The following is a 15,121-nucleotide window of genomic DNA, read 5'->3' as shown; positions in this document are numbered from 1 at the left end:
ACTGATTCAATTTTGGTGAAGACCGGATCCAGATCCGGCCTATCAGTGGGATATAAAACGTGAATTGTTCAGCTTGGTAGAGGTATGCACTGTAACGAGCGTCGTTCTCGTTGCTCTCTTTGCTCATATGAAAATCATTGCAATGGATAATTCAATTTTGAAGTAGAACTTTTGAACTTTGAGTCGCCTGCCAAGCTTATCTATTAACCTAGCACTGTGCATTTTGGGGATGGGGTTGAGTTTTGCTGGTTTGTAGATTTTAAAGAAATTTGAATGAAAAGTAGAAGTAACAATTAATATTAATTTATGAACTGCACGTTTCAATATCGTCCTCTGTGACAGCAAAATTGAATAAATAGCCACCAATCGTTTAGAATCCGACTACGGGAGCCATCTTTGCTAACTTAAGTGGGCGCGCTCCTTTAGCAAGCGGCTTGTTTATCGCTCACCAAGCACTTCCCTTGATTGCTTGCTCTGCTTGCCAAGCGGCTTGTTTATCGCTCACCAAGCACCTCCCTCGATTGCTTGCTCTGCTTGCCAAGCGGCTTGTTTATCGCTCACCAAGCACCTCCTTTGATTGCTTGCTCTGCTTGCCAAGCGGCTTGTTTATCGCTCACCAAGCACCTCCCTTGATTGCTTGCTCTGCTTGCCAAGCGGCTTCTTTATCGCTCACCAAGCACCTCCCTTGATTGCTTGCTCTGCTTGCCAAGCGGCTTGTTTATCGCTCACCAAGCACCTCCCTCGATTGCTTGCTCTGCTTGCCAAGCAGCTTGTTTATCGCTCACCAAGCACCTCCCTCGATTGCTTGCTCCGCTTGCCAAGCGGCTTGCTTGTCGCTCACCAAGCACCTCCCTTGATTGCTTGCTCTGCTTGCCAAGCGGCTTGTTTATCGCTCACCAAGCACCTCCCTTGATTGCTTGCTCTGCTTGCCAAGCGGCTTGTTTATCGCTCACCAAGCACCTCCCTTGATTGCTTGCTCTGCTTGCCAAGCAGCTTGCTTATCGCTCACCAAGCACCTCCCTCGATTGCTTGCTCTGCTTGCCAAGCGGCTTGCAAAGCAGTGTATACAGAACAGCTGGCTTGGAAAGCGACAGCAAGCCGCTTGCTAAAAGAACACACCCCAAGTCTCTGTTGGAATCTCTCTCGTTGTTCAATTGGCTCGATGAAGCTTGGTGAGTTCCATCTCCACTGCTGTTGTTGCTCGTAACTATAATGCACGGGTTGTCATCCTCCTTATTGAATGTAGCGAATCGTGATGTTATTAACCCTCTTCATCTACATTGCATATCTGATACACTGCCTTTTTTCCCCCACTCAAACCTGCTGTGTTGAGCTTCTTCTGTCATGTTCATGAAACACGAGTTCTTATCTTCTCCAACAGCCTGCTGTGCTTCGGCAAATTTCTGCCGGCCACTCTCACGTCCACCGCTCAATCATCTTGGGTACCACAGTAGGATTCTCTTTTGGGAAAAAAAGAGCTTGAGAGAGCCTACATTCTCCATGAACCAGTAGAGATACCTGTATTCCTCAGTGCCAAATGCCAACTTGGCTGCTTCTGTCCATGCTAATCGTAACACCAAACATTTCTCTTCTATTGAGCCATGAGCCACCCTCCTTTAATAAATTCCTTAGCTTTAGATCTGACAAACCCCTGTAAATTATTATGTGGGCGTTCTCTCAATTTTCATCCTTACTCGGAGTCAGACAATGCACCTTGGGAACAGCAAGCCGAGTCTCTATCCTGGCATCCACTGGAGACCTTCATTTCTTGTCATATTCAGCATGATGCGGATCAGTCCATCGTCTGTACTGCATTCCATTCCACGCTTGACAGTGGCATCCAGGCACCTCCCACAGTCCTTCAGACGAACAATGACGTCGGTGCAATGCCACTTCTTTGACTTTGGGTGCTGACAAGTCTTCATATGTTTTTTTTTTTTCCTGAAACCATGTGTTATAGATAATGGCTTCATTCAACGATAAGAAATTCAGCAGCTTCTCTCCTGAATCTTCAATATCACCTCAACTATTGGGAACCTCGAACAAACTAGTCTGTCGCCATGGCCCTCCCTGAACCAACACGTGCATTAAAGTTGCCCAGCATCATATGTGGCTCATCTGATGGTATCTCTTCCAGTGCATGCTGATAAACTATATTGATAAAGGAGCAATCTTTATCAGTTCTGCTAGCGGCGAAGGTCGGGGCACAGCATGACAGGATGTGTAGGAAGCCGAAGCCTCCTCTTCCTCCTTTAAGCGCACTCCAAATAATCTGGAACCCCCTGCCTTCCAAGCAGCTATGACTAGATCTGTAAAAACGATGGCCACACCCTCTCTCTCCTCTATCTAAGTTGACCTCCTTGTGGTGTTTTTCAGCCAGAGGGCAGCACAATACTACTTCCTACATGGTACATGACATATGGCATCACCGGAGCAACTGGTCTCCTGGAGAGCAGCAGCTTCCATTTGACACCTATTCAGCTCTCTAATCTCACACACACACACACACACACACACACACACACACACACACACACACACACACACACACACACACACACACACACACACACACACACACACACACACACACACACACACACACACACACACACACACACACACGACTGTGACGCAGTCTATTTGCACAGAAACGCAATTGAACATTTGCATATCATAAGTAATAACATTGGCAACGTCTCCTGAGAAACTGCATGTGATGGGGTTTTCATATCTACAACAATACAACACAACAACAACAACAACAACAACAACATGCATTTTAAGGCCATTTTTCCCTGCAGGAGCGCGGGTTAGCCCATATGTACAACAATATTATACAACAACAACAACATGCATTTTAAGGCCATTTTTCCCTGCTGGAGCGGGGGTTAGCCCATATGTACAACAATATTATAATATAATTAAATCAATTGGCCAGCACATCCAATAAGAATGAAGAGTATTGAAACATCCACATTGCACTTGTCAATGTGTGAATACAGACAACCAGTGGAGAACAAACCTTTGTCAGAAAAATACAGTAAACACAACATCACACACCTGCAGACGGTGCTTTTGTAGGGTCTCTGCTCTTCGCTGCATTTCCATTCTGCCTCTTCAGTTCTCCTCCGTTCTCAGGAGTGGCAGATGTATTGCTGACCCTTTCACAATCTCCGGTTATGTTCTTGCCTGGAGAACCTTCAGTTGCAATCACAACAGAATCAACGTTGTTGTTCAGCTGATCGTGATGACAATACAGAGAGGGGCTGGTCGCCGTTCCTTCTCCGTCTGGCTCCCTGTTCTTGTTAATATCCATCTCGCAATGGTCCGATGTCAGAGGCACTGGATCACGATGCCACTGTGCAGTGTTTCGTCTCGTATGCCTGTCACCCAGAGTGTCAGTATCCATGGTAGAACAGACAGCTTATAATGTGGAGAGGTTTGTGCCACAGTGTTTCAGCCAAGAGCTGGAAAGTAGCATCTAGCCACAAACTGAGATAGCGATAAAGCTGTGAGGACTTCCTTTGTGTCTATTTGAAAGAGTCATATTTGGCAGTCTTCCTGCATACTGTGGTACTCAGTACAGATGTTTAAATGAATGAGTGGAAGAGGAAAGGTCACAGCAACTTTAACATGCAGAAGCGTCGCACTGGTTGCATTGACATCTGCAAGTATTGTGGTTGTACAACCAAAGAGGTGTTTGTAACCTCTTAAAATGAAAACTTTCAAAACAAAATGAATTAATCAGTGTAATTATTTGTGCTACACATCAAGGAAGATTGTAAAAGCTGATGCGTTTCAGTAAAACAGGTTGCACACATCTCCAATGCCTGAGAATTTCCTTATTTAAAGCTCTACTTCAATTAAAAAAAATACTTCCTGTATTTGGAATAAAGGGTCCAATAACTTGTAACTTTGCGAATCGCTGGTCATGCTTCACATCCGAAAACCTCGTGAGGGACATCTGTATTGAAAGTGGAAAATAAATCTCCTTCTGTGTGTCTTCATCTCAGGACCATTCCACTTCAATTGCAATGCACGTCCCCAAATCGCCACAATTTGTAAATGCTGTCGAGGGTCCCTGCAGAGTACAATAACAAATCGAGATTTGAAAAACATTTCTGGTAGTTATACGCAAAGACAACATGCCTAACAGTATTTGAAAATCTCAGTAATTTGTGTCTTTGTACAGTGCCTTCAAGAAAGCATTTCACCCCTTAAATTTTTCACATTTTCTTGTTTCAGCCTGAACTAAAAATGGATAAAATTTTAAAAAAATTCACCAATCTACACAAAAATGATCTACTCTTACACGAGCCTCGACTTTGTATTAAAAAAAAAAATACCCCATAATGACAAAGTGAAACATGTTTTTAGAATTTTTTGCAAATATATTTAAAATGAAATGCAGAAATATTGAACTTACATTTAAGTATCCAACCCCCTGAGTCAACATTTTGCAGAAGTGCCTTTGGAAGCGATTACAGCGATGAGTCTTCTTGGGTATGTCTGCATCAGCTTTGCACATCTGGATTTAGGAAGTTTCTCCCATTCTTCCTTGCAGATTTGCTCAATCTCTGTCAAGTTGGATGGGGAGCGTTGGTGAACTGCAATCTTCACGTCTTTCCACAGATTCTCAATCGGATTCAAGTCTGGGCTTTGGCTGGGCCACTCAAGGACTTTCACATTCTTGTTCTGAAGCCATTCCAGTGTTGCTTTGGCTGTATGCTTGGGGCCATTGGCCCATTGGAACGTAAATATTCGCCACAGTCAACGGTCTCTTTTACACTCTGAAGCAGGTTCTTTTCAAGGACTTGCCTGTATTTGGCTCCATTCATTGATACCTCCTTACAAGTTGTTCATTGTTGTTCCCTCCATTGATTGTTCCCTCCTATTCTTACAAGTCTCGAGGTCCCTGTCACTGAAAAGCATCCCCATAGCATGATGCTGCCACCACCATGCTTCACGGTAGGAATGGTGTTAGATGCATGATGAGCTGTGCTCAGTTTCGGCCAGTCATAGTGTTTGCATTCACGCCAAAGAGTTCAATTTTTGTCTCATCAGACCACAGAATATTTTGCCTCATGCTCTCAGAATCTTTCACCTACCTTTTTGTAAACTCCAGGCATTCCGTCATGTGCCTTTTTCAGGAGTGGCTTCTGTCTGGCCACTCTCTCATAAAGCTTAGATTTGTGAATTCCTGCAGAGACTGTTGTCCTCCTGGCAGGTTCTCCCATCTCAGTCAAGGAACTCTGCAGTTCTGTCAGAGTGGTCATTGGGTTCTTGGTCACCTCCTTCACCAAGGTCCTTCTCGCCCGGTTGCTCCGTTTCGTCAGACGGCCAGCTCTAGGAAGAGTCTAGATCGTTCTATATTCTTTCCATTTCCTAAAGATGGGGCTCACTGTGCTCTTGGGAACTTTCAACACATTATAAATTGTTTTATACCTTTCCCCAGAGCTACGCCTCCTCACAATTCTATCTCGGACTTCTACGGACAGTTCTTTGGACTTCATGGTGGAGTTTCTGCTCTGACATGCACTGTCAACTCTGGGACCTTATATAGAAAGGTGTGTTTCTTTCTAAATCATGTCCAATAAATTGAATTGGCCACATGTGGACTCCATTCAAGTTGTTGAGACATCTCAAGGATGATCAAAGGATGCACCTGAGGTCAATTTGGAGTGTCTGAGTAAAGGGTTTGAATATTTATTGACTCAAGACTTTTCAATTTTTAATTATTCTGTAAAAAAAAATTAAAATAAAAAATTCTATTTTGACATTGTGGGGTATTATTTGTCGATCAGTGACATAAAATCTCGATTAAATCAATTTTAAATTCAGGCTGTAACAGCAAAATGTGAAGAAGTCAAGGGGTGTGAATACTTTATATATACAGTACATACACTACCTTCAGAAAGTAAGTGGCAGAAAGTAGGCCTTTTGTACAAAAACATGAAATTTGCATAATTTACATTTAAAAAAGAGCAAGAAGTTAATTAGTCAATTTGCAGATGCATGGCAATAGTTAGCTATGCCTAAAAATCAAAACGACAAACATCAGTTGGTATTTCTGGACTATCATGAGTGGCCATTCCAGAGGCTGGGCAGAGAATTGCATAACAATCACAAACAAGATGAAAAGATACTACAGCTTGCTATGGATGATTTCACCAATCAATGTACACACAAACTGATGGTGATCGTACAAAGGGTGGTCAAGTTGTTCGTAGCCCAACACACTTGTAGACATGGTAGGATGATAAAAATTATCAAATATAAAGATCTATCCTTGCTATAATGATATATCCTCACAATTCCATATTTCCACCAACGTATTTTCCAGAGCATGGGAACCTCCCCCCTCACCCCCCTAGATTCCATCAAAATGGAGAAATCAGAGCTCCGATCTGTGATAAAGTACCTGCACAAGAAAGGCTTGCCTCCCAAGCAAATAAATATATATATATGGTAGTGATATTAGGGGATGATGCCCTTCATATTCCATGATAAAGAACTGGGTAGCTGAGTTCAAGCTTGGCAGCTTTGCCAGCAATTACCCATGGTTCACTCAGCCATAATAGTTGGACGACGGGTCAATGCTGAGGGTGTGGACCCTAGCTCAGGTAGTTGTACCAATGAGTAGGTAACGCGACTGTGGACGTGATGACCCTGCACGGTGCAATTGCTTTTTCCATTGTCCGTGGTTGGTTGACAACTCTCCAGGCTGTGGAGTTATCTGTGGTCTGGGAGCCTCAGGGTAGCGTGTTCCGAGTACGCACCTTGTGAGCTCAGCGCATGTGCCAAGTCCATAGCATTTTGGTGTCAACAATGCCTCACCCATGTGGGGATGCAGGAAAACTGTTGACAACTCTTAAGAATGCAGATTCCCTTTGTGTGTCCAAAGTAGACAGTTAGCGGTTCTTAGAGAAAGCAAGGAAAATGTAGCACAAGTTTATGCGCAGCCACGCGGTGCACTGGGGACCTCAGTGTCATTGTTCCCTCACTTCGCTTCACTCTAGACCCCGTGCGGCTTGTCCTAGACCTAGCGCAGTTCGTCCCAGCAAGCAATCGCTTTAACAGGCAGATTTCTTCTTGACGCGTCTCTAAGACTAAAACACACACACACACACACACACACACACACACAATCCCCAAACCGAGCTATGTCCTGGCCTTTATATGTGCTATACCAGGCGTGGCTTTGAAGGAGCAAAGTTCATGCGAGGATACTTCATGTTCATGCATACGGGTTGGCGGGGAGGGTACAGCGATGTGACTGTGGAAAATCCTCGTGTTGTGATGTTCAGTTGGCGAGGCGTGCCCCTCTGCCCCTCTCTATGCAGCAGAGGTACTGCGAGGCAGGGTCCCCACTCTCTCCCTCGTGCATGCTAATATCCGAGTGTTCCTCCCCCCCCCCCCCCCCCCCCCCCCACTGCACACAACTGTTCCTCTATACTGCAGATGTGTTTGAAAAGCGTTGTGCTGCATAACAAATGTGGAAGTGCAGGAAAGGAAGAATGTGGGAAGGTAATTTGATCGGTCATGAGGATTAATTGTTTCTCACGATATAGGACTCGTTCAGCCATACGGGTTTTGATGGAGGTTGGTGGTGACTTGGAGACCGTGGAATATGGGATGGACTGGCGGATGAACAGATGGATCAAATGTGCCGTCAATAAAAAGTGAATAAAATAGTGAGGGGTCGGAATGGCGAGGGTCTTGTGAACAGACGATTAGAATGTGAATAATAAAAGAATGAGGGGTCGGAATGGTGAAGGACAGTTGATTAAGAAGAAGATCACTCCTTTTGCATCTTCAGATGCACAGGGCTGCCGCAACAGTTTCCTAGGCTAGCGGGCACAATCCTGGATGGGTCGCCTCTCCGACGCAGGATACTTGAATGACTCATTCGTCCCAGTAAGCTGGTACTCATTGTGCCGACCTCAGTAGGATGACAAGTGCAGTCAACCCAACTGGGGTTAATCAATGGCATAACAGGGGCTTGAACTAATATGTGTATGATCATACACAATATACATACATATTGATGTACGATCATACATATATTACACATACATATTGATGTATGATCATACACATATTATACATACATATTGATGTATGATCATACACATTATACATACATATTGATGTATGATCATACATATATTACACATACATATTGATGTATGATCATACACATATTATACATACATATTGATTTATGATCATACACATATTATACATACATATTGATGTATGATCATACACATTATACATACATATTGATGTATGATCATACACACATTATACATACATATTGATATATGATCATACACATTATACATACATATTGATATATGATCACACATAATATACATACATATTGATATATGATCATACACATACTATACATTGGTGTCAGGAGTGGGATTCCTGTCCGAGCACTGTAACACATTGGTGTCAGGAGTGGGATTCCTGTCAGAGCACCGTAACACATTTGGTGTCAGGAGTGGAATTGGACCCGAGGTGCGCTTCACGCACATCGAAAATTATTTTTATTTATTTATTGGTGCGAGCAATGGCTGACCAATGCTGACAGATCCTGGTGGGCATTAGTAATGTGAAAATGGATAATGAAATTATGATCCAAGACCAAGAAACAAGACAAGTGCTCAGTAAAAACAATGCCCCCAACCCTCATCCCTCAGACAATGCAGCACAAAATGGCCGAATGGCACCGGTGAAACAAGCAGATTTGAAACATTTTTTTGGAACAATTCGTAGCACAAATGGAGATAATGAACAGCGATTTGTGCTTAAAAATAAGGAGTGATATGCAAGCGATGGAAGGTGGTATGCGAATGTTGAGCGCGAAAATGGAGAGTGATATGCAAACGACGAACAACGCGAACATGGACGTGATGAGGGGCGAAATAAAGCATGAGGCTGATGAAGCGGTGAGCAGGGGAATACAAGCGATGCCTGCGGAAAGGGAGGCTCGGACGGTAAAAATGGAAGCGGAGATTCGGCTGGAAGACCCTGGCAATGACACGAACGCGGGGTGCATGCGTGGCGCTCAGAGTGTAATGGCAGCTGGTGAGGCCAGTGGTTATGAAGAGGAAGAAATGGAAACAGCGCCATTACAGGTTAAGAGAGAGACGGAGCCACGGGAGATAGAAAATGGTAAAAATCCAGGATGAGAGAGAGTGATAGTTTATTTGTAGAGCCGGTACGTTATAACTTGTATCAAACTCAGGCGGGTGAAACTGTAAAGGATTTAATAGCCTAGGCTATAAAGTTAAAGAGAGAGATGGGCCATGCTGTCTTTGGGAGGATGTCTTAGCACCTACTGCGCAGAATACGTGCAGGGAGTGCGTGGCTCCATAGGTGTGCGCTTCTGTGCTGGTGGAGTCGGCGGAGGAGGCCGATCACATGGCAGAGCTGGCGTTTTTCACCAATACCAGGTGCGCGAACACACTCACCAATGGTGTCAATGGGGAAGTATGGGAATTATATAGGGACTCTCCATGGGGGTGTGTGTGTGCTAGAGTGTGAGGGTGCACATGTGTGGTGTGCAAGTCCTGCGGCACGGACGTGCGTGGCGGAGACCAAGCCGCCGGTTGGTGAAGCGAGCACTTTGGTGCAAGCCGAACCACCTGTGCGGGAGGTCAAAGCTGCGCACTCCATGCAGGCTGGCATGAGTGAGCACACGAATGAGTGTGAGAGAGAGAGAGTATGGTGCTGGTGCGCGAGGGCGTGATCAGAGTGGATCACAAGGTGGTTGAAGGAATGCAACTGGTGGAGCCGTTGTTAGAGACGGACGTAGCAAGGCCAGATTTGAGTGACGGGGTATCCCGAGAGAACCCTGAAGAAAGGGTGCGGGAAGCGAGGGAGATTCCCGCGTTGTCGCCATGCTAATTAGCGGGTTAGCGGGGACACCAGCAAGACTGCAGGTAGGGGTCACATGGGGATGCGTGGTGGTGTGCACACCAACCCGTCAGGCATGTGGGATAGTCATGCTTGGAAGCACGGCGCACGGAACGGGAACGTGCCGTGGGGCCGGTGCTTTGTGCACGGCCAGAGGAGGCGTGACCACGGCCGCTGTGGGTGAGGCCCGCGTGACGCACCCTGCGTTCCGCAGGGCTCCGTGACACAGCACCACGGGAGGTTCACAGCATGAATGGCATGTAGGGCATGCAGCCCGGATCTGGAGGCAAGGATGAAGGCATGGTGTTGGGGTATCCCTGGCACCATGTGTGGAACCAATGGCAAGTGTGGAACCAAAGGTGAGAGCCTGGGTCCGTGGGGGAACCACATGACCCAGAGGGTACATAAATTGTAGTTGGTATTGGTGTAGAGACGAGGTATGTAGTTGACAGGACGAAGACTGTGTTAGAGATTAGAGGTGTTAGTGACGATGTAAATTGACGAGATGGGAATGGACGATTTGTTGAATTGGCAGATTATAGTTTAGCACCTTCCTTCTTCTTCCTCGTTATCCCAACAATTAAAGGATGAATGGAGGAACGTTTGTTGTGAGCGAGATGATGGGTGAATGAGGTGCGTGCAAATTTTTTTTGTTATGTGGAAGAAAGGACTGGACGAATGATACCAGGTGGGTGTTTGTGGAGCAGAGAACACCCCCGATGGAGACAAACCCCGCGCCTGCATTGGCGTTATAATAGAGGTTCAGATGTTTTGGAAATGGATGTCGTTCTGCGGTTGGTGCGAATTGCGATTGGTTCTGCGGTTAGTTCTGCAGAAAGTTTTGTTTTGCGAAGGTGCAATGGTGTTGATGAGAGGCTGGGAGTGCGGCAGGTCAATGTGTCTTCTTGTAGGGGGAGGCACCCCAGGCGCTGAGAGTTCGCTGACCAGGTGAGGCCGTAGGGGTCCAGGGAGCCAGTTAGTGTTGTGTAGTGGGTGCAGGTACCCATGGGAATGGGCCTGGCATGTCAGGTGCCATGGTGGGCATCAAGGGGGGAAAGCCAGTGAGAGCCTCCCCCAGAGTTAGGTTTGTGTCAAGGGGGATAGCTAGTCAGGGCTTCCCCCAGAGTTAGCGAGGAGCAGGCGAGCTCCGGGAAGGCTTCAGCATCGTGAGGGTGCCACATGGAGTATTCAGTTAGGCGAGCCTGCCAGTAGAGCCACACTGACCAGCCAGGATATCATGCGATGGCACAGTGTGAAAAATTGAGGCCGGGCCCAAATTTGTAAGAGCACCAACGCGTGGGACGGGTAAATTGGTTGCATAGAACCACTGTAGAGGGGGGTGTAATGGTAAAAGAGAAATTAATTTTTGGAAATGCTAGGTTAGAGGAGTGATGCTCCCCCTTGGTACCATTGTTTGCGGCCACTGGGATAACGGGGTTGATCAATTGTTTTTTGCGAGGACTTCTTGTGTCCCAAATTGTTTAGTAGGGGGCAAGCATGCCCCCCACCTCCCCATCGGGCTGCCCCGCCGGCAAGCCAAGTGGTGCCACGTCACCTCATTTATTTGGCACCGTGTGTTTTGGGTGTTCTCCCGGGAGATAGGTGTAGTTTGGGGGGGATTAATGAACCCGGGAGGAATGGTTTAGTTTCAGTGGTTTATGGGCTGAGATAGAGAAGGGTTAGGTTAAAGAGAAGGAAAAGGGGGTAGATGTAGTTCGTGGGATTAGGTGGGGATAGGTAGGATTAGATTAGGGCCACAACCAGCTGCCTGATCCGTTGCCCCCATGTTCCTGCCCCCAAGACGAGTACGAGACCACCATGAGGCCAGCCACCATCATTTGCCGGCCTAGTAGTTTGCCAGTCTGACATGCCATGTTTTGCCATGCGTTTGCCTGTTTGCCTTGCGTTCTGCTGCTGCCTTGTCATGCCACACTGTGGCATGTTTAATGGATTGCCCGCCACATGCTGTACCAGCGCATGGACTGACCAGGACCACAGTTTGTTTTTCTTGCATACCACCAACCTTGCTGCAGCCTCGCTAACATTTTAAGTTGTTTGACCGTTTCCATTTTAGGCCGGTTTGAAATTGACTGTTTACGGCATACGGCCTGCCGTATTAATGGTAAATGTTCAGAAGGTGCCCTCTTGCAGAATTTTCTTTTACAGGTCCTGGGTTGGTATTTGTAAATAAGTTGACTGTTTGTGTATGCCCACCGGGTATGTGTTGTAGTTTCAAAAAATCCGGCAAGTTCTGTTGTTTTTTGTTGCAAGGTTGTCGTGCGAGTCTGTTAGTTCGTCCCCAATGCATTAGGTGGGACATATCCAGTTGAAATTGTCGCACACACAAGGGGTAAGGTTAAGAGTCCAAATGGAAGTAGTTAAGGGATAAACATCTGCCACACTATGTTTTTTTTATTGTTAAAAGGTAATTGTAAATCGCCAACTCACCTTGCGTTTCACATGTGTGAATGACTCGGGCCGAGTCTGGAGAGGAGAGGGGATAGTGTTGTGGTTTTGGAAAACCACTAAAAATTAATGACAACCACCATACAGGTCCCTTAGAATATATATTTCATAGCAGACCACTATCTTATCCCCTTCCCCTTATTTCGGGATAGTACGTCTTTATGCATTGCATCTTTATGCTTTATGTATTGGGGAAAGGAAAGATAGGTCCTCCACTCATAAGCGATATTTTTCCAGTCAATGCACCAGGCTCAAAGGCACACCATCCAAGCACCAGGTAAAAGTTCCTTCGTGAGAGTTTGTGGGGGCAGGGGAACTTTTCAAATGCACCAATCAGGGCCCGAGTCATTTTGGGGGAGCTTGTGGGGTGGAGTAACGGGCTCCACCAATCGGGAGCCAGGACACCTCCAAGATCCCCCCCCCTCCCCCCACCCTCGGCGAGGGTGAACAAAGGGAGATTCAAGAAATTGATTCCCTCTCTGGCCGCTCTCTCTCAGCCCACAGACATTTTGCTCTTGGCTAGTCTCCCTTCACAGGCCTCTACACCTGCATTATTCGAGACTGGGCCCAATTGAGACCGTCATGTGGTACAGGCAAGCTATCGCGCAACAGACCAATCGGCGTTCATAGTTGCTGGTTTGCAACCTGCCGAGGTACAAAGTTATTCGTGCGTAGCCGCCGCAGGTCCGGTAAGTCAGGGAGAGAACGAAGGTTAACCCCCTCGTAGTAAACCCGAACCCTGTGCCGTAATATATTTGGTGTTAAAGAGCGGGATTCCTGTCCGAGCACCATAACAATATTGATATATGATCATACACATTATACATGACATTATATACATGCATATTGATATATGATCATACTACACATTATACATGACATTATACACATGCATATTGATATATGATCATACATATATTATACATGACACATACATGCATATTAATACATGATCATAAATATATTATAAATGACATATACATGCATAATCATAAATATATTATACATGACATTATATACATGCACATCGATATATAATCATACATATATTATAAATACATGACATTATATACATGCACATCGATATATGATCATAAATATATTATGCATGACATATACATGCATATCGATATATGATCATACACATTATAGACATGCATATAGATATATGATCAATTGATCATACACATTATATACATGCATATTGATATATGATCATACAGATTATATACATGCATATTGAGATATGATCATACACATTATGTACATGCATATTGATACATGATCATACACATCATACACATGCATATTGATATATGATCATACATATTATATACATGCATATCGATATATGATCATAAATATATTATACATGACATTATATACATGCATATCAATATATTGTTGCGGATATGGGATTTGGCCTCCATCCATATCCGCTTGTAAATATTCCCCTATTTCCCCAATACTCCCCAACTATCCCCAATCCCCCATTCCCTAGTCCCATTGTCTGTAAACAACACTCTGTAGAACCGACCTTCCCCTATTTCCCCCATTAAATGTCGCACCCAGGTTCACCGCATCTCACGTAGACAACTATAGGACATCTTGCTAGTTATTCTTAGTCTATGTCAGTTAAGGACTCGTTTCCATTAATTCTGACTCTTCGTTGCACCAGAATGTGATTGTATGGCACCGTTAGAAAGTTTAGGACCTCCCAATACCTCCCCGCAGCTCTTCCTCATGGAACTACAACCACAACAACAACAACAGCGGCGGCGGCGCGGCGAGTGTGCGTCCTCACTCCGGCTTGGTTAGCCGCCATTGAACATGTGCTCCGACGGGGTTACCACGCAGGGGCTCACTGTCAGCTCGTCAAGGGCGGAGCCCGGTAACCCCCCGCACCCAATAAGAAGCGGCGGACCGATTCCATCTGGGGCGGAGCTAACGAGCCGAGGGCGTGTCACTCCCCGCTGGACATGCGCAGGAAGAGGGAGGTGACGTGAGATGCGCCTCAGCTTGGAGAAGAAAGGACGCCACCTCCAAGCGCTGAATACCTCCCCGCACCTCTGGACCAGACCGCGTTTGATTCTGCCCCTGAGCCAAGGTGCACCTTGAGCTATCGACTGCCTGCCCTTCCTTGCCATCAATCCCCGTGTAAGTCCGTCTTGTCCCGTTTGTCTGTAGTCTGTCGGGGATAGATAAGACTGTGTCTAAGTGCCCATCTTGCTGTGCTTTACCTCTTCCCGTGTAATCTACCCGTTTCTGCATCACCAATATTATATCCTCCTCCGGAGGTCTTGAGAACTGTACCCCTTGTGTCGTTGCATTAATCCCAGCCGTTGTGTCCTTTCCTTCATTGATTTAGCGTAGCGCGATTCGGCCAACGTTCGAGTGAAATCGGGTAAACTGTGCGAACACGGCGGCAATTCCGCTCGGTCAAGCAACATCTAAGTCGTGTCCGTAACAATATGATCATAAACATTATACACATGCATATCATATATATGCATATCAGTATATACATATATATATATATACATATATATATATATATATATATACATATATATATATATATATACATATATATATATATATATACATATATATATATATATACAGTCATCCCTCGCTATATCGCGGTTCACTTTTCGCGGCTTCGGTACATCGCGGGTTTTTCTCGCTAGTATATGTAAAATTATATCGCCGATTTTTCACT

The 15,121-nt window shown here is 45.4% G+C and overlaps 1 protein-coding gene across 5 annotated transcripts in view; it reads right to left on the bottom strand.

Annotated features, from left to right (window-relative positions):
• The window catches only part of CNST (consortin, connexin sorting protein), a 111,072-nt gene that overhangs the window by 77,881 nt on the left and 18,070 nt on the right, over positions 1–15,121 (bottom strand). For all 5 annotated transcript variants that reach the window (XM_068115934.2, XM_068115937.2, XM_078778858.1 and 2 more), the window contains exon 2: positions 3,064–4,084. In XM_068115934.2, the coding sequence (XP_067972035.2) occupies positions 3,064–3,412 (349 nt within the window). In that variant the 5' untranslated portion in view covers positions 3,413–4,084. The remainder of the gene's footprint in view (positions 1–3,063; positions 4,085–15,121) is intronic.

The sequence above is a fragment of the Myxine glutinosa genome, chromosome 5 (assembly GCF_964187855.1).
Source record: "Myxine glutinosa chromosome 5, kmMyxGlut1.1, whole genome shotgun sequence".
NCBI classification, from domain to species: Eukaryota; Metazoa; Chordata; class Myxini; order Myxiniformes; family Myxinidae; genus Myxine; species Myxine glutinosa.
Note: the sequence above shows the minus strand (reverse complement) of the source record. Positions and strands in the feature narration are given on the sequence as shown.